Genomic DNA, 27,707 nt, shown 5'->3' on the forward strand with positions numbered 1-27,707 from the left:
GATGAAGACTGTCAACGAGTTATTTTTTTTTTATAATATATACCGTTCAAACTGGAGTCGCCGTATGTATATCTATAATAATTGTCAGTATAAAAGTCGATTCGAATATCCTGCGGATAAAAGCAAAGAATGTCAAATAACACATCGGTACAGATTATAATTATTATTGTATAAAATGAGATCCCGTAAAATGTATGAGATCATCAGTATTAACATTTCTACATCTTCTTATTATTAATATTTAGTTATCAATTCCTTGAATGATCGAGACTCCAAAATATTCGAATCGATTGTTCGAAAATATTCCGTATGCCTTTTATTCTTTTATTGCCATCGAAGCGCCATCGAATTTAATTTAAATCAGTCGAAATCTTAATTAATTAGAAAATAAAAAACCTACATCGTTACCTATCGTTAAAAAATCTTATTTCGAAGATCGTACAGTATCAATCATTCTTTTGAAACGGATGTTTGCTGCGCATCATCTATAAAATCACGGTAAAAAAAAACGAAATGTTTCGTGTATGTAACTTACATGTGTAATTAAAGCAACAGTTCATCGACAATTGATTATTTAAATTCGCATTATTATCTTTATAACGAAATTTAATCAAATCTCGCACTATATCTTGCAAAACTTGCTTACCAATTAATTAATATAACGCACACACTAAGCCTAATTTCGTACGATGCATATAAAAAATAATATTTACATGTAATACTGACACGTCACAAAATTTTCAATGGATTTATTGAAAGAATTGAAACTTATGCTGGTAAACAATTACAATATTGCATAGCGGAAATTCCAGTGAGAAACATTATCACAGCCGTTAAATTCTATTAGATGCGTACGAGAAAATAGAAAATCACATTGATAAAAAAAAATGTCGATAGTGTTTGTTCAAAATATAAGAATATAAGAGAAGTTACAAGAAAACAAGATTATGCAAACAAATGCATAAAGTATTGTATACATTATTAAAATTCGAATGTAATACAAATACGCTTTAAAACACGTAAACATTAATTCATAGATATAAAAGTACTTGAACGCTTGCAATAAAAATGTTTTAATAGACAAGATTAAGATTATAGATTGTATTTACAAAATTTGAAGAATATAATAATGTAATAATGTGTGTTGCCGCTTGTAAAACATTTATTGAGAATCTAAGCTAATTTGCTACTTGAATGCGTTTCTGACTTCCATAAAGCTTAGTTTTACAATAACTGTTGTATTGATTTTCTTCAAACTTTGCCAATGTAATCTTGGTAATTGTGTCGTTCAGTTACGGTACAATATCGTCTCTAAAATTCAGTATAACTTACATATTCTGTTCCTTACAGTGGTCGGCTGCAAGAGTTAGAATACTAGTGGAATTACCCATTCTATGAAGAACGATTGCTTTCTCAATGATTCAAGTATTACGCTGCGAAGCAAATTTTTATGGTAAGTCTCTGCTTTATCACGTTAATATTTACTCATAATTCTCGTAACGAAGCTCGGAAAGCAATGAAAATAATGTCATGGTTTTAAAAGGAATACTCACAATCTGACTTAATGCTACTTTTTAATTTCAGCACTTTTAAATATAGAATATCTTTGTACATACACGTAAGTGGCTATTGCTGTTTTCGACAGGTAATATGTTATCGTTTAAAGTACGAATTCAGTGCGCGTTAACGTTGCATCGCGATGCAGAAAGGAGTTTGTAGGTAGCAGAAGTGCCGTGCAAACTGCATCGGAGATATTAGCATTGACGTTTCCGTTTCTGCTCGATCACCACATGCCCGCAACGCTCACGATCGCAAAATCCGCACTTTAGTCATCCACGTACACTGCGCATATTAAACGAATTTACACATTAAACGAATATGATTTTATTTACATTTGAGCGACAAATACACAATAGTTTTCTATCGAATTCGCAATAATACTACTTGTCTTTATCGATGATTCCAAATTAAACATATCGATACGAAAATTCAATGATACGCGCGTGAACGTAACTCTCGTCGTTATGCGTTGGATTGAAAATGGTGATGATATTGTATAACGTGTAATTAACTCCTTTCTAGCGAAATACGATCATGTTAATTATGCTTATGACAGACACAACGATCGTGATCCAGTATTCGACTACCAGTTGCATAAGAAAATAATACGACAGATTTAGATCCTTGCGAGTCTGTCCATTAGGTAAAGAGGAGTCGTACAACTCGCGATAATGTCTGATAAACATACTTGAAAAAATGATTGTTCGAAATGTGAATTATATACATAATGCAATCTCGGTCGTGGAACTGTGACTGGTTTACTTTTTCTTTTTTTTTTTTTTTAATGTGTTCTATATCTCACTCGTGACGTTTAATTTCACACTAACGCGAAGCAAATATAACGTATCCGATACTATCTTAGAGAACTGTTTACAACGTAGTGAGAGGTAAAGCTAAAATACGTAAACTCTACACTTTAATATCTAATCAGATTTTGTCATTGTTGGCAATAGATTAATAATAATAATAATAACCATCGATATTCATCCAAAGATATTCCTGTACAGAATGTTCTATAGCAACTTGTTCGTGACGAATAGAAATCTGTTCGCCGTATTAAGAGATAAACGATTGCAAGAGAGCATGTAAGAATAATTTTTCGATATTTTCAATAAGTTCCAGGCCACTGTATACAGAAATATCTTCCACGTAATAAGAATAAACTTAATTTTCGTTAATAAATAAATAGTAAAGACGCGTATTAAAGAATGTGATGTTTACTGGAAGACGGTATTAGAGTCTGACTGTAAGAGATTTATCTTTATCTTATTAGACAAAAGGACGCGAGAATACAGTTGCAACATTTCAATCACTAAGATAACCAAGGTATCCGCTACCTTTTATTCCCTAAAAGAACTATCGATTAAAAATCATTTATAAAAACGATCAAAAACATCGTTCGGTCAAAAATAATTCTGTTAAAAAAAAAAAAGAAACAAATACAATAAAATGATACACAGCAAAGATATAAAAAAGTTCTTGTACACGATAAAACACCGATCAATACTGACAAATGATCACCAAATTAAAACGATTAAAAGAATTTCTAAATAATTGCAACTATATTCATCGATCCTCTCAACTACGCAAACCACCGTTCACGCTAAAGTGCTGGACAACAAACTCGGCTGAAACATGAAATCTCATCTATTTGAAATTCATGCATATATATATACATATATATATATATATATTCACGGTTTTCAATTCTTATTTTTTTTTTACAGTTTTTTCTTTTTTAATAAAGATCCGAAGAAACAACGACGCCTCTAATATCTGCCTCTATTTCCGTAATTTGATACTCAGCACTCTCGTCGCACGGCTCTAAATTTATACATAAACAATCGGTGAACAATGATTAACGTATCAGACAGGTAGCACAAATACGTTGAGGCCCAATACAGTCGTCGTGACAAAAGGCGCCGCACTGCCGGCATATTACCATAGCACCTCGCATGTTACACTCGCAGGGGGGTGGTGGATCTCCGCCCATTATCATACCGGGTGCTCCAGGTTCGGCGCCACCACCTCCTCTGCCATCGGCTCCCCTCGCTTTCAAAGTTACGGCTTGATGCGAACCCTCTCCAGCGCTGGCTGGTCTACCGCGCACTAAATGCACCCCGACTCCCATTCCAGCAATCTGCGGAGGCAGAGGCGGAGCGGAAGACGCCCTCGGGGCACTATCTCCGACGCCTGTCCTTTGCACGAGTATGTATTGCCCTAATCCACCCGTAGTCGTGGATCCTAACTGCGCTACGGTATTGCTCTCTGGAACCTAAAAATTTCGTCGTGTTAACAACTAGCAGAGCTCCTCCTTCTTTGTTTTTTTTTGAGTAAATTTATAACTTTGTTCACATTGCAATTTAACACGTTGACCACCGTTTTTATGAAATAGCGAGAATATTTTAGAGTAAAGCAACGACATACTGATTCGGGCTGGGTCATCAACGTGTTAATATTGCTACAATCATAACGGAAAACACATGACTTTCATGTTCGATAGACCCTAATAAATTACAGTTAACACTTTAACGGCCACTGTCACGTGTACGTGATTTTGCTGTTTCAGTCGCCATATCATACTCATTATAATATCTTTACATTTATAATTCCTTATAATGATTCGCAATACTCTTCGCATGAGACGTGTAGCTATCAAAGTGTTAACGATAAGCCTTCTTCCGTTACCCTTACATTTTATTATCAAACGTAAGTATGCGAAACGCATCGGTCGAATATATTTTTTTCGTTTCACTTGTTGTTCAGTTTCATAATACTATCCTCTCTGAAACTGAAGATCGTAATATCGTCCTCACTATTATTAGAAACTCAAAACTAGTAAGAAGAGTTATTTATTTGGGTACCTGTATGATACAGTGATCATCACAAACCAACCGCAAGATTAGCACTGTACACACAGAAAAATATGAAATAGTACATGATACAAGCTTGAGTTTCTATTTTATACGAGCGATTTGTATGAAAATTGCAAGAATAAATAAATGGAAATAAGCATGTTTGTGTTTGTCTAACGCGGTGTTTCTCAACGGGACTTATATGGCCCCCAATGAGCCATGCCATTTTTTTTTGTTGGGAGCCATAAGTAAGAGATATGCAAATGAGATGCCATAAAAATGTCTAAGTAGCTCATAAAAAACATTATCAAATTTTATAACATTATAGCTTGATAAATATATGACGTCACTTGTTAATAATTAATATTCTTATTCGAATTTGACTTTATCAAGTTCTTCGCCTATTATTAAAAACTTGTAACCATTTCGACATTATGATTAGAGATGAATTTCAACATGTACCGAAAGTTTTTTATTCTACGTTTTGAATTGTTGTATTTTCTTATATATTTATAGTAAATATATGATTTTTACTAACGAAAAGAAACCACAATGGAAGGGGGAGAGGGGGACAGAAATAAATAATACTTAGAAGTGGGGCATACATAAACCAAAAAAAAAGATTAAAAAACACTGTTCTAACTTACTATTTTATCCAAATTTGCATTGCGTTGAAATGTTCCGAATGTTATGAAATCCTTCATAAACTTTTCAGCTTAATAGCTTTTGCATACGCTTCTAACTTATGGCAGTTTAATATCAGTAACAAGGTACTTGATAAAAAACAAAGTTGTAAATATGCTCAAATTGAAAGTTCTTACATATCTATGAATTTTTTAATAGTCTTTTAATTGATGAAATTAGCATTTACGACGATTTATGCGAACTATACAGTTTTAAAACGAGAATAAAACAGAAGAAAAATAGTGCAAGCTACTACAATATGAAATTTTTAAAGATATGTGTCGTACCTCTGCTGACGTAGCTTGCCGCGCTGTAGCGAACACATGTCTCAGCATGACCGCTTGCGTTTTATTTTGAGTTTGTTTGTTGTGTTGTATTGTTTGTGGTGGTTTTTGAGTTTTGACAGTCGTAATTGTACGACCGCCAGATTTATTGGTAGTAAATGCTCCATCACCTCGGGCAAGTAAGCTAGGCGGAGGTTTTAAATGAGCTTTCAACTGATCTCTATTTGGTGAGCTTTGTATAACCTGTAAAGATAAAAAAACGTTTACGTTTACTGGAATAGTGAAAATTACACGTGTTACTAATTTTGTTTTTTTTTTTTTGGAAAATCCAAAGAAGAGGAATTGAAACATTGAATGAAATTTTCAAATATTATATCTTTTGAGCTTTGAAAATAAGTATCGTTGTTTTACTCTCCAGGTTCTTAAAACATTGTATGATATAAATGTGTCTTGAATTACCGCTTGACATATTTGGTAACTACGTTCCAAATTAACAGCACCGGGTGGTTCTTTCGTGGTACTACGAGATCTGCCCCCTCCTTGTTCCTTATTATTATTTCTAGAACCTCTCTGACTGCCTTGATTGGTAGAACGCGACGATCTCGAGGATACCGCGACCGTTGCTCCAGGATATTGTTGTTGTTGTATGGTCGCTACGACTTGTCGCGGTTGTGCGGGTGTCGATGCCTGGTGTTGAATAACGATAGTGTTTTGAGGACGATTCTGAGGCTGGACACCGATCGTGGCCGGCACGGTATTCGGTACTTGATTTTGCGTCACGTTGCTCCTAACATTCCGTGCATTGTTGTTTTGTGGATTTAATTGGACCTCTTCTTGCGTTCTCATTATGTTCACTTGCGAATTTGTATTTTGTTGATTCGGAAGTTGAGCAGATATCGGTGACGTGCTATTCAAGGGCGGGGCAACGTTTTGATCAGAATGAAAACTAGTTTGGACGAATCTGATAGATTGCAATTGCGGGAAAGCAATGATGGGTGAACTCTGAGACTGAAAGTTCTTCATAATACAACTTGTGCCCGGCGTACCGATTGCGAGACTTTCTGACTGAAACGGGGTCCCTTGAACAACTGGTAATTGGATACAGTTGACCGATTCCACGTTTGAATCCGCATTGATAAACTGTTGTGATTGATTCGTTGAATCAGTTGTAGTAGGCGTGTCGTTACATTCGTCCTGAGTAGTCACGGTAATGTTAGCAGCCACAGATCCATCTAGAGCTGCAGCAACTAATGGCCACGGAACTTGAAGCTCTTCCTGTGTCTTCGCAAAGTAAACAAAACTTCCATTAATATTCTCTTCTCGTAGTTTAGTTAATATATACACTCATACACACGAAAGTATGCCCAAACAAATATGTCCTAAATGGTTAAAGTTACACGGTTTCAAGTCAGCTACAAACGTTCGAATACTTTCGTGTATGAGAATGCGTGTGTTTATATATACGTATATACTTACTCTATTGTTATTATTAATATTATTAACCGTTGGATCTACCGACCAACTACACTCTAGCATTTCAGAACAAACATAATTATTAGCCTCTCGAAGAGCTTCGTCTTCATTTCCGCCGTTAACATCTTGCTGATCTCTAGTGGTCTCTGGCTGTACCGAAACTACTTGCGTTTCAGTCTCTTCTCTATTGTTTGCACCCATCTCCATTCCATCAAGAATAGGATACATTATTTCTTCGGGGCATCCCGAAATTTCTTCATACGCTTCGCGCATTTCGCCCCTCACCTAACAAAAAAAAAACGCATTAACATTTTTGTACGATCGATTGAACTTATGGTTTTCATTTTTGTACAGACAGTATAAGTTTTCACCTCCAATTCATGAATCCGTTGCAACGTTTCACTATCGATCTCCATTCCTTCGGGGATCTGTGATTCGCCGTCTGTTGGATTCTCATGAGAAACCTGAGGTGTTTCAGTCTGATTGTTGCTAATCAACGTAGAATCTTCTATAACAATTTCTGTCGATCTAACTTGATCGTGCGACGGTGACGTTTCGAGCATTGTTGTTGTTTCACAATCAGAGATTGGATAGATTTGTTCCTCGGATATTTGAGACATTTGTTCCTTTGATATTTGAGGTATTTGATCTATTGGAGTTTGAGGCGTGCATTCTGTCGATATTTGAGGTGCTGTTTCGCTAGGCGTGTGCGATACTCGTTCTATTTGTTCACTGGGTATCGACAATGTACTTTCCTCGGGTAAAAGTTTTGTATTTTCTTCTGTAACTTCAAGTATATGGTCTTTCATTGACTGGAGATCCTTTTCGCTTTCGGGTAAGTGAATTTCCTCTTCGTACGTGTTCGATATATTTTCCTGACAAACTTCCGTTATTATTTCACTCTCCTCGACCATATCTTCCTTCTCTGGATGCGCAATAACTTTTTCATCCTCTTCCGCTTTATCCGGTTGCATTTCGGTATCCATTATTGTTTCTACAGAGCTCATGTTTACGGATTCTAAATGTTTTTCATCTATTAATGTATGCGTTGTATCATTATATTCTGCCGGTAGTAATTCTTGTATTCGTGCAGTTTCATTCATTTCGTCTCTATTATCTATGCTAGTTTCAATTTTACAATTATCTTCTTCGACTTTATCTTCCGACATAATAATAGGACAAGGAGTATCCAATGTAGGTGTATCCACATTGGATTCCAAACGAAGTCTTAAACTTGAACGCGTTACAGCACCGCTAGATCTTGATTCCGAAATACAGTGGAGACCCGATCTAAGTTTCGGCTCGCGTTTCTCACCCCATATTGGTTCGAAATGTTTCACTTTCCACGGATCTAATTTATTCTTGTCTCTTTCAGCTTCCATCTTCAATCGTTGTTGATTTTCTGGAGTAAATTCTCCTTCCGCCAAGCGTTTACGCCATTCCAGACATGCTCGCGCAAAGAATTCATTGTTTAATCCGGATGTGGCGGCATCCTAACAGCAACAGACAAAGTATACACTCACAAAAATCATATTCGTTTTGAAGACTCGAAAGAAGAACATAAATATCGATATGCTATAAAGAAAACATATTGTCAACGCTACCTGTCTATCTACAGCAGGCAAAAGTTGCGCAAGTTTTCTTTGATACAGAGGTGGTAAACCTTGAAAGGTATGCCTATTTAAAAGAGCACGTAAACTTGTGCTTGCTAGAATACTCGCCGGAGACTCGAGATCTACAAGACCAGCCTCCAGCTGCGCAGTCGCTGACAATCTCTTCGTCGATCGTCTACGCCCAGACTTTAAACTAAATCCTGGCAAACTAGCCAGGACTTCTCTCATTGTGGCAGCAGGCTCTTCTGTAGCTATATTTATTTAAAGGTACGTTAAAATATATAACACGAATACATGCATATAGATACACACAGATAGATTTTTATCAGAGTGTCAGTTTTTAATGTAATTTACATACACGTATCTATTCGTAAACAATGTTTTGTATCAGTCAAAACAACCGACTCACTGTTGTTAATGTGCTGTACATTGTTGACCGGAGATGGTGGATCGTTCGGTGGAGGTGGTGGTAATGGTTTAACGACAATCCTTGGCAGAGTACGAGAATTGCCAGCTGCTATGGTTGTGTTTTTCCTACGTCTTTTGGCCTGTTGTCGTAGTGCATGTTTGATAACTTTTTTACTGTGCACCATGCTAGAATAGCCAGAACAACCTGGACTAGTTTCACACCCTTCACTTTTGGCAAGTTCTACATCTGTGTCCATGACAGTACCTATACTTCAGACATTGCCGAGCGAAATGCCGGTGAATCGAACATAAACCCACGGTACCGCTCTGTTCGACGAAACGATTTCGTAATGATTTATTTCATATTGCGGCAGAAGGTTCAACAATACGATTATTTTCTCTCCCTCAAGAAATAAACAATCTTCAATAACAGCACCTTCGTGACATTTCGAAGCAATCGAAAATGAGTGTAAACGTTTCACGCAATATCTTTTAATTCATGTCGTTTGAACGGCAATGTACACACAAAACCCCAGCGAACATACAAATTTCGCTGTTTCTCAATCAATTGGCAAAGTGCCATTCGGAAAAACTCGCAATGTTCCGCTTCTATCAGCCATATTGTATTTACATATTTATACCATAGAACACCATAGTACCATAGATATTAAACTTGATTTTGATAGTTTTTACTATTCGTGTTAAAGTTATCTTTAAGAAAATATTAAGTTAAATTAAAAATGACGGGGAATCTATTATGCATGAGAATATGTAAAACCATATTGGATAGATGATTTACAGTACTTGAACCAGAACGATACTTTTGGAAAGAACGAATTAATTCTTGCATAGAAAACATTTTACTTTCCGTGAGATATGTGTGCAAAGTACATTTCCTTTTTGCAAATGATAAAAGTGGACAAGCATACTGATCGAATATCGCAAGGCCAATGAAAAACGAACATTTTAAATATGTAGCGAGGACGAAGAACTAGATTTTTGATTGGACAGTTTACCCCCTCCGAATAAAAGTTCCGTACATTCTACCAACGAAATATCAACTTACTTCCTAATTTTGTTCATTTCATCATACACGCGAGTACGTGTATAAATAGTAAAACACATATAACGTTGCTTCGAAGTATAAAAACTATTCTTAAAAATTATACCGGCCGTTCTAATGCCATTGTTTCGAAGATCAGAAAATTCATTGTATTGGTCGGTACCCAGATTCTTTTCAACTGAAAATTTTCATATTCCATCCATACGCAAAAATGTTTCGACTGATTTTTCATAACGGGTTATCGTAAGGAGGATGTAATTGCCGGAGAGACAACTATTTTCGTGCAAGATTGACCTAAGGATTTTTTTCTTATAATTGCCGTTCTACATTTCCCGCCAACATGGCAAATATGGCGGAGCTCGTGTCGTTTCCCGCCAAACCTTCGCGGAGCTCTCGTATGGCGCACCTCGGTTCGGTATAGCGGTATAAGTTGGTCGTGTTTTCCTACGGTTTTCCATCAGTTTCCCGACAAAAATGGGGCAGTCGGACGACATTGAAGACTCTACTTACAGTAGGCATCAAGATTTGTGTCAGAAATTGAATATGGATGCGACTGCTGCGTCCGAGGCCTGGAAATCCTACGAGTCTATTCGACAAAATTATACTCTCGAGGTACTTTTTTGTATTGCCCCGCTGCAGTGGCTATTTCAAACTGTGTTTGCCTGGCCGGATTACGCGGTAGAATTTCTTGATATTTCAACCACGAATCGCGAATGCAACGCTTTTCGGCATTTATTTACGACGTGTCGGTAGCTTTGACTTTTCAGAACAATGTACGACATTGTTGAATTCCACAATTTGTTTTAGTCCAACGGCCGGGCCGGACCAATTTAAAATAATAAAAGAGAACGTTCATTGAACGTATCGGTTTTCAAATGCAATAAACGTCTTTACGTAACAAGAACGAATTCACGAAAAGACTACAAATAACTGTTTGTACCCCTATTATTTATACTTTGTACGGCTTTGATCGTTCTAAGTATCATGAATTGTTTTCTTCATAAAAATCTTGCTATACAGTTTATTTATGAGAATGTACTTTGTAATTTGTGTGAAATATTTAGGAAAATATTGTTTGTATGTACGTATGATTATACTTGGATATGTATTTATGTACTAAAGGTTGTATTGTAATTGTTTTTAGGGTGATCAGTTACATTGGATAGGCTGCGCATTGTATGTAGCATGCCGCAAGTCTTCTATACCTACTGTTGGAAAAACAGGCGCTAACGTAGAAGGCAATTGCGTGTCATTGACACGTCTGTTGCAATTGTGCAACCTTCCGTTAATACAGTTTTTCACAAAAAGCAAATCTTGGGCAGACATGGCCAACATGTCGCAAGACTTTCGCTCAAAGATCGAGAAGCTGGAAGGAAACTTTTCCGTTTCTATGGTCATATTTAAAAAGTATCAACCGATCTTTACGGATATATTCAAAGATCCAGCGGATGATATTTCACGACCACCGAGATCCAGACGGCACAAAGCAATGCCTTGTACTCCCGCCAGAGTATTTGAATTCTGTTGGACATTATTTATTTGCATAAAGGGAGCATTTCCAGATATCTCGGACGATTTGGTTAATTCTTATCATTTACTTTTAGTTTGTTGTGATCTTATATATAACAATGCTCTGTTGGCTAATAGGAAAGACCTCTTAAATCCTAACTTTCCAGGTAATAATATATGACTTTCGAGTCGAATAATTCAACGTTATTGTTTTTATTCGTTTATTTATTTATTTATTTATTCATCGACAGGTCTACCTCATAATTTTAACGATGAAAATTATACCCCGCCACAAACAGAAAATTGTATAGTTAGTTTATTGTGCGAACGTCACGAAGCTATTGCGGTTGAAGCTAAAGTCATTAAGGAGTATTACCTGAAAAATCATATCAATCAACTGTTCAAGGAAAGAGTATTGCGCGGAGATCAGTCGAATTTTTCTGGTATTTTAGAAGCTTTAAATTTTGATGGTAACAACAAAGCTATCAATAAAGTGTACGAACAACATGTACTAAGTGTTGGAGACTTTGATGAAAGAATTTTCTTAGGTATATATATTTTTTTAACTACTTTACGTCTATAGATTATCCAGCTTTTAACGTTACTTATTATTAACGGATTGATGCTTGTAAATAAAACAAAGTAATGCTATAAATTGCATGCTCGTATGCTTTTGATTTTTATTATTTTCTGCTTTGAAAACTAATAATATAAACTGCTTTCAAATTATGAATTCAAATATTCTGTGCACAACTTCATAGTATGTTCTATATTCTTTAAATTATTCTACATTGGTCAGCTAATATCAAACCAACGATATACATAAAATTAGAATATGTATAAACCGTAGTTTTATTCTGTTACGTATAAATTGGTATTTATCGATACAGAATGTTTTTTTATTCGTGTAAATTAATTTCTATAATATTCGATCAAGGTTATCTTATAGATCTGCTTTTGTTTCTTGATTTGCATTTTTTAATAAAGGATAGAGTATTTAGCAATGTTTATTTTGTCTGTTAATAATTTTTATTTCTTGCTGTTAACCATTTTGTATTCGCTTTGCCTTGGCTATGGTTTAAAGCTGATTGGAGACGAATCAGACTAAATGGAATATCAAGCTTGGAAATAGTGGGAGAAGATATTACTTATGCTAAATTATTCAAACGTATTTTTTTGAAAGGTAGGTCTATAACAAATAGGATGCTTAACTATGCTGTGATAAATAGTAGTAACATTCATCGAGAACATCAATGCGAACACAACCTTATATGTAAAAATTCGCATAAATCGAGGATTTATATTTTACTATAGCAATGTACGGTTTCATTTTGTTTCAGGTCAAGATGCTAGTAATAATATTGGCTCCCCTACGCAGATGATGAATATTAGCGACCTTCAGGAACAATTTCAATTAAAAAGAGAACAATACAGTGGGGTAAGCGTTGAAAATTTGTATCCATCCGTTCTATTCGAGAGTTAAATTTCTACTTGTGGACATTTTTGTAGCAGATACAGCATTTGGCTCCACCCACTCCATTGACTGGTCGCGGTTATCTTAGACCAAAAGATATTACCAACGTGACACCGGTATCTACTGCAACGCAAAGTGTAATTCGACTGCAAGCGATGCTGGCGGGTCAAACATCGCCGAGTGAAAACTTGTTGCAAATTTTGAACAGCTGCTCTCAAGATGTAAAATCACTCGTCGAGGTGAAAGTTAAAGAAATTGGGGAACAGTTTTGTGCTAATTACAACAACAGTACGAACGCTAGTGAAAGTACTTCAGACTTTGGAAAGAAGAGACTTTACTTGGGTCAGACTCTGTTCTATAGACTGCTAGAAATGATTTTAAACGACGAGAAACGCAAGAAACCAAATTACGATGTAACGGTACGTTGAACGATTGCTTAGAACATGTTTTAACATACAAATATTATACCAGATTCTTAACAAGTAAGCGAAAACGTACTAAAACGAACATTACGCGTATAAATAATATTTATATTTATATGTTACAGAATCTTCTCATGAACGAGGTATTTATTCAGTGCTTATTTGCTTGTTGCTTAGAAATTGTTATTTACTCGTATAAGAGTAACGACAAAGTGTTCCCGTGGATCCTGAATGCATTGAATTTGGACGCTTACTACTTTTATAAAGTAATAGAGATCATAGTCAGGGCCGAGGATCAGCTGTCGCGCGATGTCGTGAAACACTTGAATCAAATAGAGGAGAAGATTTTAGAGTCGCTGGCGTGGCAGAGCGACAGCCCTTTGTGGGGTGCGATTCAGTCGACGACAGAAGGTGTTCCAAGCTGCGAAGAGGTTTCATTGCCAGGCACGTTGGAGACCGTTGACCCGAATATACCTGGACAGCCGGTATTGAGGAGAATCGCATTAGATCGCGGTACTCATCACGACGTGCAACAAAGTCCCATCTCGTCCGCCTCGGAAAGATTTCAGTCCCCCGTCGCGGCGTCCGGTATAGCAAAGAAACGTCTGTTCCCCGACACCAGAATTGGCGGACAGAGCGTGTTACGGGTAGGGGGCCAAAATGTCCTACCATCGAAAGTTTTAACCATCTTCGGCAACTCGCGGATACTTCAGCTACCTGAACAAATCACGGTGCCGAGGTCATCGAACGCGCCTACCACGAGTACACCGATACAAACCGTAACGATGAACAGGGAACCAGCGAAACCGAAACGAACCGGTTCCGTGGCATTGTTCTTTAGAAAATTTTACAATCTCGCGAGCGTGCGAATGCTAGACTTGTGCAGCTCGCTGGAAATAATGGACATCGACCTGAAGAAAAAGATATGGACGATCTTCGAGTACTCCGTGAAAGAGCGAACGGATCTGATGAAGGACCGACACCTCGATCAAATTTTAATGTGTGCAATTTATGTAATATGCAAGTTAGCCAAAGTAGAAAAGAATACATTCACGGAGATCATGCGGTGTTATCGATTGCAACCGCAAGCGGAGTCGCATATTTATAGATCAGTGCTTATCGTTAAAACGCCGTTCAACGAGCCGCAAGTCAACAACGACGAACCTGGCCCCAGAGACGTCTCCGATCAGGAAATGAATGTGGCGCCACCTACGCCCACGAACATGGCTGGAACGTCGCAGAATTTCGGCGAGGAGACGCGCGGCGACCTGATCAAATTTTACAATACCGTATACGTGCCGCAGGTTAAAGAGGTGGCGAACAGATTGGGGCTGTCGCGCGGAAGCGTGATGAATTTGTCGCTGAGCCCGTTGCCAAAGGGGAAACCTCTGGCGAGTTCTCCCGTGAGACGCGTCACCGGTAGTATTAAGACGCGTACACTGGACCCGAAAGCTATTTCGGCCTCTCCGGCGCCGCAACTTAGTTATTGCTTCAGTCGTAGTCCGGCCAAGGTAAATCAGAATTACATTTTTACCTCATAAAATCCAGAGAGAAATGTTTCTGCACAGAATCGAAAAATTATATACAATATATTAATTTGTTAAGTAAAATTTAAGCGATCTTTCAGTACAAGAAGTCATTTTCTTGCTTCACTTATTATACGTAGAAACTTGTATAGATTTTTATTGTTTTAGGATTTGGAAGCTATTAATAGGATGATGATCTCTGTTGACCCGAAGCGATCGGTCGGCAAGCGATTATTATCGGACGACACCGACGTAGAAATGACAGAGGGAAGATCTCCCATAAAAAAGACAACTGCGTTCGTCGCACGCAAATTGGAGAACATCATTGGAGAACGACGTACACAAAATCAATAAGAAACACGATCGAGCATCGAATTTGATTATCGAGAATCGTAAATATATGGGTAACGGAAAGAAAATGATTAGAAAACAAGTCGCGTTGTTTCCGTTTGGATATAATTTTTCTTTAAAAAAAAAACAACAAACGAGTAAACGAAACATGTTTAAAGTTGAATTTTTTTTTTTATTTCTTCTTGGCTGTGTAGCTTAAAATAAATGAAATATTTGCTTCTCAGGTATGATTACGTAAGAGACAGAGAAAAGGCCTGTATAATACCTAATCGTATGTAAGGGTACGATATTGTTATATTGAGTAAAGCCAGAATTTTATTTCCAGTTTTTAACTTTTAGTAAACGTAAGAAAATAGAACGAACTGGGCATTTTTTTTTTCTTTTTTTTCTTTGATTTTGATATTATTTGATGACGTTTAATTTTAAAATATATTCTATTCGCGCCGTGTAAGCGATTCGTTGTTACTTGATAAGAGGTAGAGTTTTAATATCACAGTCGTAAAGGAAAGTGCAAACAAAACTTCGAAGCTGGTTTAAATTGCACAGAATTACAAGGGACTGCGAAGGTGTTGCTAAGAGTCATTGTTTGCGTTTCACTGGAAATGATTCTGACTTTTATTGATATCACTGGATCAATGATATTTTGATCGAGTTCTGTACTCTCTCTATATATATATATATGTATGATGAGTTTGTAAAAGTTACGGCCATAGATGGTAAAAAGACTCTATTTTACCAGTAGATTTAAGCATGCTGAAAGACGACACAAGCTCTTGAAGCATGCAAATACGATTTGGGTGATATTTAATTAAATTTACTAGGCATAAGTTTGAAGCTACAAAATTTCAACGTTTGATCGTCCAATGTATTCTTGGTCTTGAATGTAATAAGTTATTAGTGTCTTTCGAGATATTTCGTTCGTTCGAGAACTGAGACTATTTCAGATCTCGGTTGCACGTAATGCGTGTATTAGGTATAAGTGTTTTTCAAATTTGTCTTTTGATCTCATTAATCTGTCTTTTATTACCAAACAATATATATATATATATATATATATATATCGTATGTATGTATATATATATATATAAAAATTACCATTATTATTATTATTATTATTATTATTATTATTATTATTATTATTATTATTAAGACAAAAAAATGACATTCAAACGACTTAGAATCGAGAAGGAGGTTTCTTCGCATTTCTTTAAGAAATCTTGTACAGTACAGAGCAAATTAAATAACAAAGTTATAAGTAAAAATTAATTCCCTCGGACAGAACGTCATAGCATATTATTCATCTTCAAATTCTTTCCAATATCATCGTCGATCGCATAACAATTCCCTAACTATACATTCGCAAAATTTTCAATTCGGCGAGGAAGCACTATTACTGAGACTATGTTCTCCGTTACGCAATTATGGCAGTTCCTCTAACAATATTTCTTTTTAAATGAAACGAAAGTGTAAAGAGTTTTATTGGCTTATAATAACTACTAAATAGTCTATATGTACATAGTATTGTAATTCGAAAGTAAATTAGAAAGAATAAAAGTCGAAAATTTTATATATTACACCTGCTCTAATATAATGTTAACAATAATATGTATATTGATAAATAATTTAATAATTTCTTAATTTTTACAAATTCTAAAGGTTTATCATCCCTTATAACTGCTCCATAATATTATTCGAATCTAATTAATAAATAATTAAGTTCTCCAAACATTTTTCTACGTATTTTTCACGCAATTAATTAGTTATAAACGATTACTGGAAGCGATAGTTATCTAATATCAGGGATTCGTACTGCTAAAATCGTGCCAGGATCACATAATGCTGATAGAGCTATGCTGCTACTCCTGGTACGTACTACCTTCGTTATTTAATGTAATTAATTAGTTATAAACGAATTACTGGAAGCGGTATTTATTTAAATATTGCGCAAAAATCTGCAAAGAAACGGTATCGCCATCTAATATCAGGAATTCGAACTGCTAAAGTGCATATATATATACGAGCTCACGTACGTGAATGATCTATCATTGTGTTAAAATCTGCAAAGAAACAGTGTCGCCATCTAATATCAGTGTTTCGAAGTCAAAAAATCGTCCCAGGATCACAGAATGTTAGTGGAGGTATCCGGAGTACAGCTACCCCCACTCCTCCTACTCCTAATACGCAGTACCTTGATTATTCATTAATTACTCCTTTCCTGGGATTAAAATATGAACTTTTAGAATCGAAGAATGTAGTATAGACCCTTGGCTAGATTCAAGGATAGTTTTTAGAACCATTCCGCCAATAATTAAGACGTTATTAATGAATATCGGAAGTCTTGATATTTACGGCTGTGTCCCAGTCTGCTTTAATCGATGAATTATCCATTTTTCAACTATAATACCCATATTTTGGCTATTAGAGAACCAAGTAGACATCCCTGGCAACATTCGAGGACCGATTTTGTAGCGCTCCATGCTCTAATTAATTAGTTATTAGCGATAGATCCCTAAGGTGTCGCGTGAAAAGGTTAAAAACCGTGACCCGACTTCCGATATTCGTTAATAACTATTTAATGAGGCATAGCATGGTTCTAAAAACTATCCCTGAATGTTGCCAAGGGTCTACACTATATTCTTAAACCCTAAGAGTTCACAATTTGTTCCCAGGAAAGGCGTAATTAGTAAATTAACGAGCAGTAATTCATGACAAGCGGAGAATTATCGATTGTTGGATAGTGGCGCCAACTAGTGGCGAAAACAGCGTACTATGGGCTTCTCGGCTTCGTAATGAATTGTTGCTCGTTAATTTACTAATTACGCCTTTCCTGGGAACAAACTATGAAATTTTAGAGTTTAAGAATATAGTCTACACCCTTGGCAAGATTCAAGGATACTTTTTAGGATCATGCTATGCCTCATTAAATAGTTATTAACGAATATCGGAAGTCGGCCCACTGTTTTTCTCCTTTTAACGCGACATCTTAGGCATCTATCGCTAATAACTAATTAATTAGAGCATGGAGCGCTACAAAATCGGTCCTCGAATGTTGCCAGGGATGTCTACTTGGTTCCCTAATAGCCAAAATATGGGTATTATAGTTGAAAAATTGATATTTCATCGATTAAAGCAGGCGGTGATACAGTCGTAAATGTCACGACTTCCGATATTCGTTAATAACGTCTTAATTACTGGCGGAATGGTTCTAAAAACTATCCTTGAATCTAGCCAAGGGTCTATACTACATTCTTCAATTCTAAAAGTTCCTATTTTAATCCCAGGAAAGGAGTAATTAACGAATAATCAAGGTATTGCGTATCAAGAGTAGGAGGAGTGGGGGTAGCTGTACTCCGGATACCTCCACTAACATTCTGTGATCCTGGGACGATTTTTTGACTTCGAAACACTGATATTAGATGGCGATACTGTTTGTTTGCAGATTTTCACGCAATGATAGATTTTAACAGTACGAATCCCTGACGTTAGATGGCGACACTAGTTCAAACGCTGTTGAGGGCTTTGTCCGGCATTAGTCATATGCGGCGTGTGAGTGCATGTGTAACAAGTATGTATTTTTGTACCAAACTACAAAGCGCGCGTTTATTTACAATAAATATAATAAATAGACATTTGTTTACCAGTAGCAGAAAAGAGAACAATCCGTCGAAGCAAAGTAGATTGATAAACAAATTATTACAGAAAAGTAAATATGTTAAGTAAGTAAGAACTAGAAATATACTCCTTAACCTATACGTAAGTTTTGTTTTTGTTTTTATTTCGTTTACGAATTGTTTGAAACTTACAAAGTAACTATTATTACATAAATCAACAAATTGTAGAGTTGGTAAAGACGCTTTTAGCGTTGGTGAAACGGCAGAAAGGGGACCTTCCATACATACAACACGAAGGATGAATGTTTTGAATAAAATTTTTATGCAACACGTTACCGATTTAATGTCAACCGGAGAAATGAATTCTGCTCTTGTAGAGAAAAGTATAGAAATTACAGATTTAAAAATAACCGCAGATTTCAAACTCGTTAATGTATTTTGGATCGATAATAGTACGGATACATCCGATACGGAAGAAGTATTACGTAGTTGTGCGTTTCGATTAAGGCACGAGTTAAGTCAACTTCGTATTATGGGCAATGTACCTCCTATACAGTTTGTAAGGTGTAAGCATTACAATAAATTATTAGAGCTAGAAAAGAGATTTGCGACTGCAGATTACGGAGAAGATTATATACCTAATATATATCCGTTTGCTGTAAACCATATTGTTACGTCTAAAACGTCTGCTAACAAAAATGACAGTGAAACGTCGAGTACAAACTTAGATAGTACGGACGATGCCTTCTACATAACTTTACCAGTAATGAAACACGATGTATTCGGATTGGATCATTCTAGAATAATGACAAAGGTATATCGTGTGGTCGAGAGCTATCAATATTTATAACAATTTAAAGCTACATTTTCCTCTACAGATTAAGGCATCGTTACTTCAGTCGAAGAAGTTCAAGTTAAAACAAGCAACGTGTGTACAATCGGACGTGACTTCTTCTGAATCTCGTGTACAAAATAGTTCAGATTACCTTACCGAAAAACAACAACAAGAACAATTTTCAAAATTCTTAAAAGCAAAACGAAAAGAACAAAAAATGAAGCATAAAAAGCGTCTTGATAATAATGTTATTTATGATCTTAACGAAGAAAATGAAGATGATTCTGATTATGACTTTGATATAGATTATAACGAAGATGAATATGAAGAGAAATTTTAAATGTCTGCAAAGAATCTGTCGTGTATAAAATAATTATGTATTATTTAATACACACGTATACATGGAAATAGTATATATTATGAGTAAAACATTGATGACTAAGTGTATTGCATAATGGTTTTTTATTGTAATGTACACTTCTATGAACAGAAAACGAAATATGAACGCTGTCTACGTATCTACATTAAAGATTTCTTTTATTTTATGCTTAACTATACATAATGTACAACTCAACTTCTCTTTATTACACTTACGTAACGTAATTTACATACCAAATTTATGTAAATTGTTGATCCCACGATTTCGTTTGATTTTATTTGTGATCAGCAAGTATCGCAATTACCGTTTTCTAAAGTATTCGTGTAACTTAAGAATTTAGATTTATTTGCTACTAGTCATTCTCCCCGCCTCGAAATTTATATTACAATATTTATAGCCATATTTCTTCGAAACAAATCGAGCTCTATAAAATAAAATCGAAATCTCAACGTATCGATTAACGCTTGAAAAAATGTTTGTAAAGTCAACAGGACTAAAGTACGAATTGATTGCTTTTGTCCCCAAAAGCGGTTAAGAAGTTATAGACAATAGAACTAATATGCTACGATATAAATTAGAAATTAAATTATAATATTAGTGATATAAATATTAATTAATATGCGTTGGTATGTTGCAGTTCATGTACTAGTTTAGATCACACAGAATATGCAGTCCGTTCGACTGCACGATGACATCAATAAATTCGAATTAACGGAAATATTTTATAATAAACTTCAACTAGATCGTGTCTGTGACGTATTTATTTCTTGTTCTTCTTCGGTTTTCGAATTAACTGGTTCGTTCGCTACAATGAGCGAGATATCTTCTTCATTTAAAGGTTTACTATTTAGACGAACATTCGATGCTGATAATTGGGGTATTGTGTCACTTAAATTACATGCTTCTAATACATATTTATTGAAAATTTCACTTTTATCCGCATAAACATGATGACCTGCTCCTGTTATCGCCTAGAATTAATCAACATATGTATTTTATGCGATGTAATATTTACAATGTTATTAACTTTTTCCTTCAGTACCTGGACATTAATGTAAGACGATGATTTGGCTTGTTTCAGTGTTTCCCAAGATGAATTGTCTACCCATGACCGACTACCATATAACAAAGTTATTGGAATTTTTGAACTCATTTTATCCATTCTCCTTACGATAGGATTTTTGGCCCAGCCAAAACCTTGCATCATTGCGTGAAATGCACTTTCACCCCTATTTCGAAGAACATATCATTTAAATTTAGCATAAATTTATTATATGCTTCGATCAATCTCATATTTTATAAACTTAAAACTTACGATGGTGTTTGGGCATTGCACTGATGTATGTACTGTGAAATTACGGCGGTATCATCCTTTAACATAGGTGCAAATTTCTTTACAATGTCTGGTCTAGTTTTCTCAATTAGCCACTGTCCTAGAAAAGACAATATTTCAATTACAACTAGAACCGTATTATCCAGTACAGAGGGGTACGTTGCAAATGTTACGAACCAAATGGACCAGCTACTCTGACTGCCCACAGTGGATTTAATGGTTGCACAACGTATGCTATAACTTTCACCCATAATGGTATAGGTTGTCTCGAAGCTGGTTCTACCGGTCTTTCAGGGAAACCCCATGGATCCGCAAGAATAAGATGTTTGATCCTTTCAGGATGCTGAATAGAATACGATGCCGCGAGGAAGCCACCCATAGAGTGACCTAACAATACAAACTTTTCTAATTGCATTTCCCTCCTCCACTCTTCGATGGATCGGACTAGTTGGTTTTCAGCTTCTTGTGCTTCATTACTAAAGACGGGACGACTACTTCTACCGAAACCTGTATCGTGGAAAATCGACGATAAGAAGAAAGGAAATCAGCGAGAGTGATATTCGTTTTGCATAGGTATGGTACGTAGAAAAATAAAAAGTTACTAATGAGAATATATCTGGAATTAGGCACGATACTAAAATAATTAATTTATGCAAAAAGCGTTTGGTAGTACTTTCGATTTTTTGTCATCTTTGTTTTTGCAGTGTTCTTCAATTTTTGATCTTTCCTAAATATACTTGAAAATATAGAAATCTAAACAAAATTAATGATACATAAATTATGAACTTGGAAAGACAACGGACGCAAAAAAATATTGCAATTATATACCGTAAGAGATAGAAATCTTATAACAAAAGCATATAAAATATGCCGATAATGAATTGCAAAAATGATTTTCAGAACATACTACATCATCTATTTTAAAGATTGTAGATGATTCCAAAGTCCAATCTTAATCATCTATGAGTCATGCTTGATAATTGCATTCTCGAACAAAGTGTATCTCTATACACAACCTGTATAATATCATTTAATTGTTGCATTACCATAATCAAGGTATTGGAAAGTAAAATAATTTATACAGAGAAATACTCTTTATGTTTTATAAGTAGCAATGAAATATTATCTGCAGATCCTTTGTTACTACTTATTAATTCCAAGAGTTTCAAAGAAAATTTTATTCTTTTCATTTACCTAATATATCGATAGCATATACTGGTCTTTGGGAAGCCAATGCATCCAAATTTAAACACCATAATGCTACTCCAGCTCCCAAACCATGTAACAAAACAATTGGTGTTTTTGGTGATTCCTCGTTCAAAGAAATAGTCCATATTTTATCTGCTGTTCCTACAACTGGTCCTATATCCACATACCACCCACGATACGTAGTCTTTAAACCTGTAATTTAGTAAAAATATAATCAGAAAAACTATGGTATCTATGTTGCATTCCAAGTTGTTTTTTTAAAGTGGTAAAAATATTTAAACTAAACTTACAGGAAAGAATTTTTTTCTCTGCAGCACGTAACATACTTGACGATGAAACAGACCACCTAATCCATCCCCAAATCCAGCTAAAAAAGATACAGATATTATCTATAACATTCTGAACAATAATAACAAATCGCTTAACTGTACATTTTGCATGTTAATAAACTCACACACTTAGGGTAATCATTTTCATTCTTACACGGACAATTAATTATTAATTTAATTATCCATACATTTGATTTAACAAATTGTTTGATATATACAGTATATGTCATTAACATGTATCGTTATATTATGTAGCTTGATAATGTTACCACGTTATTTTGTTACGAATTAAATCATAGAACTTGAAAATTGCCTTGCATTGCACAATAATGCTGATAAGCATGATAAATATGAAATGTGCGTATGAACGATCAATTTACGAAACTTTTGATGCACGAATTTAGAAAAAAACGGTTACCTACGTACAAGCGCTTAAAACAAATATGAAATTGCCTTGACTACAGATTTTTATTGGTTAAGATTCTTCGTGCTAAAATTGTTTCGGTGTATGACCTTGAAATACGATCACATGCAGTATATCACTCCTTTTCTTCCATAATAATTTTTGTATCTAACACATATATTTACGTGTTAAAATCATCTTACGACACTTGTAATTATTATCTGCAATATAAATCTACTCTTCATACTGACTTGGCTATACGATTTGAAAACGTCAAAAATAAATTTATTCTTAACAAAGAAGAACGTTAAATCGTATTAACGTGGTGCGATGAAAACGTGTGCGGTGACAGTGATGTAAATTAAACTTGAAAAATAATGAAAAATCGATAAGAAATGTGAATAGAAGGAACAGGTACAAATGACAGTTACCAAACGATTGATTTAACACGTACCTTTGCGATTTGACAATTTCATGATCTGCCATTAGCTTTAGAAGTATTTTGGTTATTCTTTTACTATGATTTCTTTGTTGACAACGTGGAAAAACAGTACGTCGTCGTACCTAGTTGATTCTATTATCTAGTCAGTGTCGATTCGAGTATACCGATTGCTGAAAAATATATGAAAGGGTGGGAGAATCAGCTGATACACAAACGAACTGGTGAACTTGTGGTTGTCTTTTGTAAAATTGTTGTACTATACACTGTTACTCTTATGTGCTCCAAGAACAGATAACACTTTACTACGTTAATTTTGTTTCATTGCACCACGTCGTTCCAGTATATGGAGTATTAGATTTAGTAACGTTAACATAACCTAACATTACTGCGGTAAACTTATACTATAATTGTTTTGTATTTGTATTACTCTAATGTATTTTAAACTTATTTATTAACTTATAAGACACGACAGTTTATGAGAATAATAACTGTTATCAGGTAATTATTATAGTACGTTTGTATGCTACATATTACCAGTATTCATTTTATAAAAGTATGTAATTTATTTATATTTACGCGTACTGATAAATATGAATGTTACAGAGAAACAGAAAAAAGACTATTATTTTTATAAATCTTTTTTACTTTAGAAGAACGACGATAAAGAATCTTTCATCCATTATTGTCGGGAAATGATTTGAGGTTAAAGGTCTATGCATTTGACAGTAATTAGATTACAGTGATAAAAGTATACGTAAATAATAATTTAAAAACTGATTTCAGTCATTTCAATTTGATTTTCTGCTTAATACAACGATTTAAATATTTCTAATGTAGTTGCATTATTCACAAAATTAGTGTTTCTTCTCATAGTTTCGAGCCATAAATTCGAAGGCATCCGATACGTTTTATCTTCGTAACATGTAACAAATAAAGTGTAAGTGTAACACAATGAAGAAAAGAATGCCAGACAAGGCATTTTATAATGATCAGAGAGCCTCTGTATACAGGGCTCTGGGTGCTTTTGGCTCTCCCGACAATATGAGCTATTCATCCCAATCAGCACATCCTCATTGCACTCATGCATGATTCTCATTACTCGGTCCAATTGTTTCGGGAATTCAAAGTTACACGATAGCCGACGGATTGCACTTCCACTCTTCTATCTTTCAAAAACGATTCGTGAACGAAATAGAGGATAACATTGACATTTAGAGGAGATTATTACCGAGTATTTGTTTTTTGGGAACATTTAAAACAAACAACGGTGCGTTACAAACATGTAGAAACAGATCGATCGTACAAAGAGTGTGAAGTGTTTGATCAGTCGATAAATAGAAATCGATAATTTTGTTTGATAACGAAAATATGTTTTAAAGTCGTAAATTCTTCTTTATGTCGAAGAGAATTCTTGAATTACGATCCTACGAAGTAATAAGAGGTTATATAAAAAATCTATGATAAACTTATTTGGTTATACAGAGACGAACAATCAAAAGGATGTTCGCTTCTGTACTTTTCCCAAGAGTAAGACTATTATTTTTATCTCGTAGACAAAACGTATCGGAGATGTAGGAAGAGTAGTGAGCGTTTACATTTCGAAAGGCGCGTTCAAGGAAAGGCAGGATGTGAACGGTGCTTGTGTGTATATTACGATATGACGCATAGCATGCGTGGCGTAAGGATACACGTGCAGTTCGGGCGTCGTCTGCTGACACTACTTTTCTCTCTGCCAGTCAGAGGAGAGAATTCTAAACGAAACGGGCAATTTCAGAACCAAGATTGCATGTTACATTACGTTACTGCGTATTCCTTTAACACTGAATAAATTAAACGAGTTTTTCTTTATAAATAAACGATTTGAATTTTTATCGATACCGCTGTCAACAAATTTTTATATCGTTTACTTATCATACAGATATAACGTACGTATTAAATATAATTTCAGTCTCTTCTTAATATTCTTGTACGAATGGTATTCCGTTGATCGTTGTCCTTTCAGTTATTTTTGTAATACAATGAAATTGATGCCAAAACCCGATCGATAATATTCATACACAATTCGAACATTGTTTACCAAGATTGCTAATGCACGAGTATGTGTATCGGACATTCTCCATTGTTCTTCAACGACGACGCAATTAGCTATCAGCAGCAAAGAAACAAACCATTTTTCTTCGATGTATTCATACTAAATAATGATTCATAACGCAAAGGCGTGTCCGAATTCCACATTTTCTCGTTGCTTCGGATTCATTTTTACACGTATGTATCTTTCTAAAGTTTTGATTGCAATTAATAGTTACTAGTTTTGTATAATTCATTTGTATAACTTCATTACATATGATACAATGCATATGTTTTGTTAGTAGAAATCGCAGAGGTTATATCACACTGTAATTAATAATATTATTAAAACTGTGTAATCGTTTAAGAAAAATGACACCAACCATCAGCTACACATACGTGCCTTTAATAATCAGTTATGATATACGATATCCTTTAAGAGTGACCTCGATATTGCGATCAACGAGGAAAAATCAGTTCATTCGTGCTTGACTGTTCCTTTTTCTTAACTTTTCACAGTTACATTTGTTGCGTTAGAAAGCTCTGAAATTCGAAATCATATTTTAACGACGTAAGATTATGATATATCGTAATTGAATGCAAAATAATAGTTGCACTATACCACGTATATACATTATTTAGTTTCGATTACGAGATGTCAGTTGTTTATTTAGTACATAAATATATTCTAGAAACTCAAATGATTTATTGTCCGATCGACAATGATTCAACATATTGACTCTGTCTGGGAAGATACCCAATGTATTTCGGAACTACTTTTCGTGGAATAACGTGTTAAAGTAACGAATGCCGTTTAAAATGCATAAAGAATATCGGAGTGTCGATCGATCGTTGAAAATCGCAGTCGAAGATGCGTAAGTTAATACAGATTTAACAAGAGAGGGAGGGGACTATTTTTTAATCGCGAAGAGCAATGTTCCACGACTCGCGGCACCTGTCGTACTATGCGCGATGTAGTTTAGCGTGGCGGCGAACGGTGGGGCGGAGAGCGACGCTCCTATTGGTCGAGTGAAAGGGGCGCGCGGTTGCTAAGCAACGGCAACACCGCGCGCGTCACCGGCCGGCATAGCCGGCACGAAGCGTTCCTGGCACTGTGGCGGAAAATTGCGCAGAACGACGTTGACTCTCGTCGGGTGCGAACGCGCTACGGTTTAGATACGCGGTAGGATAGAGACACACACCACATACGTACGCACACACACACACACGCGCCGAGGCTTTTTTCCTTCCTCCTTTTTATCGTCGACCAGAGAGAGAGAGAGAGAGAGAGAGAAAGAGAGAGAGAGAGAGAGAAGGAGACTCATTTTAGCTTTGTTTTCGGGCATTATCGGAACGACCTAAGAACAAAGGGGAGAAGGCAATTTTGAGCAGTCGTTCGAACACAGTAAAAAAGAAACCGAGAAGAAAAATGGCAGAGGACAAGAACGAGACCAGCCCGAGCGCGGAGGGTGAAAAGTCACCGCAGGAAGCGGCACCGGCTGAGAAGCAAGAAAAAGAAGAGCCAAAAGAAAGCAAAGAGGAACAGAAGAAAGTCGAGGAGAATGGCGACGGTGAGAAACCCAAGGAGAACGGCGAAGAGAAACCCACGCCAGAGCCGAAGGACATGCGGGCTATAGTACTGAACGGTTTCGGCGGACTGAAAAGTGTCAAGGCTCTTAGGAAGCCTGAGCCCACCCTTGCCGAGGGAGAGGTCCTCATTCGAATCAAGGCATGGTAAGTAATTTATTATTCTTGTTCGTTTTTCGCATCGAACGATCCAGCAGTTTCTCGCGGCACCGGACGATTTTCATAAAGTGATGTTGATTATTAAACCGATGGAACCGTCGAGCCGTCGCATCAAATTGTGACAGCCATAT

The 27,707-nt window shown here is 35.7% G+C and overlaps 5 protein-coding genes across 13 annotated transcripts in view; 3 read left to right on the top strand and 2 right to left on the bottom strand.

The window, feature by feature from the left end:
• Positions 1-1,152: 1,152 nt before the first annotated feature.
• Positions 1,153-9,434, bottom strand: LOC122395608 (polycomb protein Asx-like). Of its 2 annotated transcripts, XM_043393308.1 has the most exons (8): positions 9,143-9,434; positions 8,879-9,063; positions 8,461-8,720; positions 7,228-8,349; positions 6,860-7,141; positions 5,843-6,664; positions 5,387-5,626; positions 1,153-3,835 (listed from the first exon to the last, which is right to left on the bottom strand). In XM_043393308.1, exons 2-8 carry the CDS (start codon positions 9,060-9,062, stop codon positions 3,419-3,421), a joined length of 3,327 nt encoding a protein of 1,108 aa, XP_043249243.1. In that variant the 5' UTR covers position 9,063; positions 9,143-9,434; the 3' UTR covers positions 1,153-3,418. The 2 variants fall into 2 exon arrangements, with proteins under 2 accessions (XP_043249243.1, XP_043249242.1); XM_043393307.1 differs by having other exon boundaries at positions 8,879-9,434.
• Positions 9,435-10,384: 950 nt separating this feature from the next.
• On the top strand, positions 10,385-16,248 carry LOC122395610 (retinoblastoma-like protein 1). Of its 3 annotated transcripts, none has more exons than XM_043393311.1 (8): positions 10,385-10,552; positions 11,085-11,616; positions 11,701-11,997; positions 12,534-12,632; positions 12,790-12,887; positions 12,959-13,342; positions 13,471-14,856; positions 15,040-16,248. In XM_043393311.1, exons 1-8 carry the CDS (start codon positions 10,415-10,417, stop codon positions 15,223-15,225), a joined length of 3,120 nt encoding a protein of 1,039 aa, XP_043249246.1. In that variant the 5' UTR covers positions 10,385-10,414; the 3' UTR covers positions 15,226-16,248. The 3 variants fall into 3 exon arrangements, with proteins under 3 accessions (XP_043249246.1, XP_043249247.1, XP_043249248.1); XM_043393312.1 differs by having other exon boundaries at positions 12,962-13,342; XM_043393313.1 differs by lacking the exon at positions 12,534-12,632.
• Positions 16,249-18,743: 2,495 nt separating this feature from the next.
• Positions 18,744-20,023, top strand: LOC122395666. Of its 2 annotated transcripts, XM_043393447.1 has the most exons (4): positions 18,744-18,787; positions 18,864-18,938; positions 19,062-19,647; positions 19,712-20,023. In XM_043393447.1, exons 1-4 carry the CDS (start codon positions 18,777-18,779, stop codon positions 20,006-20,008), a joined length of 969 nt encoding a protein of 322 aa, XP_043249382.1. In that variant the 5' UTR covers positions 18,744-18,776; the 3' UTR covers positions 20,009-20,023. The 2 variants fall into 2 exon arrangements, with proteins under 2 accessions (XP_043249382.1, XP_043249381.1); XM_043393446.1 differs by having other exon boundaries at positions 18,744-18,938.
• Positions 20,024-20,111: 88 nt separating this feature from the next.
• LOC122395657 ((Lyso)-N-acylphosphatidylethanolamine lipase) lies at positions 20,112-23,974 on the bottom strand. 5 transcript variants are annotated; one of them, XM_043393430.1, is made up of 8 exons: positions 23,776-23,974; positions 23,345-23,542; positions 22,880-22,956; positions 22,575-22,781; positions 21,558-21,887; positions 21,363-21,480; positions 21,090-21,276; positions 20,112-21,018 (listed from the first exon to the last, which is right to left on the bottom strand). In XM_043393430.1, exons 3-8 carry the CDS (start codon positions 22,911-22,913, stop codon positions 20,782-20,784), a joined length of 1,113 nt encoding a protein of 370 aa, XP_043249365.1. In that variant the 5' UTR covers positions 22,914-22,956; positions 23,345-23,542; positions 23,776-23,974; the 3' UTR covers positions 20,112-20,781. The 5 variants fall into 5 exon arrangements, with proteins under 5 accessions (XP_043249365.1, XP_043249364.1, XP_043249363.1 ...); XM_043393429.1 differs by having other exon boundaries at positions 23,341-23,542; XM_043393428.1 differs by having other exon boundaries at positions 23,337-23,542.
• A 2,477-nt stretch (positions 23,975-26,451) lies between these two features.
• The window catches only part of LOC122395645 (synaptic vesicle membrane protein VAT-1 homolog-like), a 31,669-nt gene continuing 30,413 nt past the window's right edge, over positions 26,452-27,707 (top strand). Inside the window, exon 1 of the mRNA XM_043393404.1 lies at positions 26,452-27,564. Within this exon, the coding sequence (XP_043249339.1) occupies positions 27,260-27,564 (305 nt within the window). The 5' untranslated portion in view covers positions 26,452-27,259. The remainder of the gene's footprint in view (positions 27,565-27,707) is intronic.

This window comes from Colletes gigas, unplaced genomic scaffold, assembly GCF_013123115.1.
Source record: "Colletes gigas isolate AHSC1104 unplaced genomic scaffold, ASM1312311v1 Colletes_gigas_Sc00006, whole genome shotgun sequence".
Taxonomy (NCBI): domain Eukaryota; kingdom Metazoa; phylum Arthropoda; class Insecta; order Hymenoptera; family Colletidae; genus Colletes; species Colletes gigas.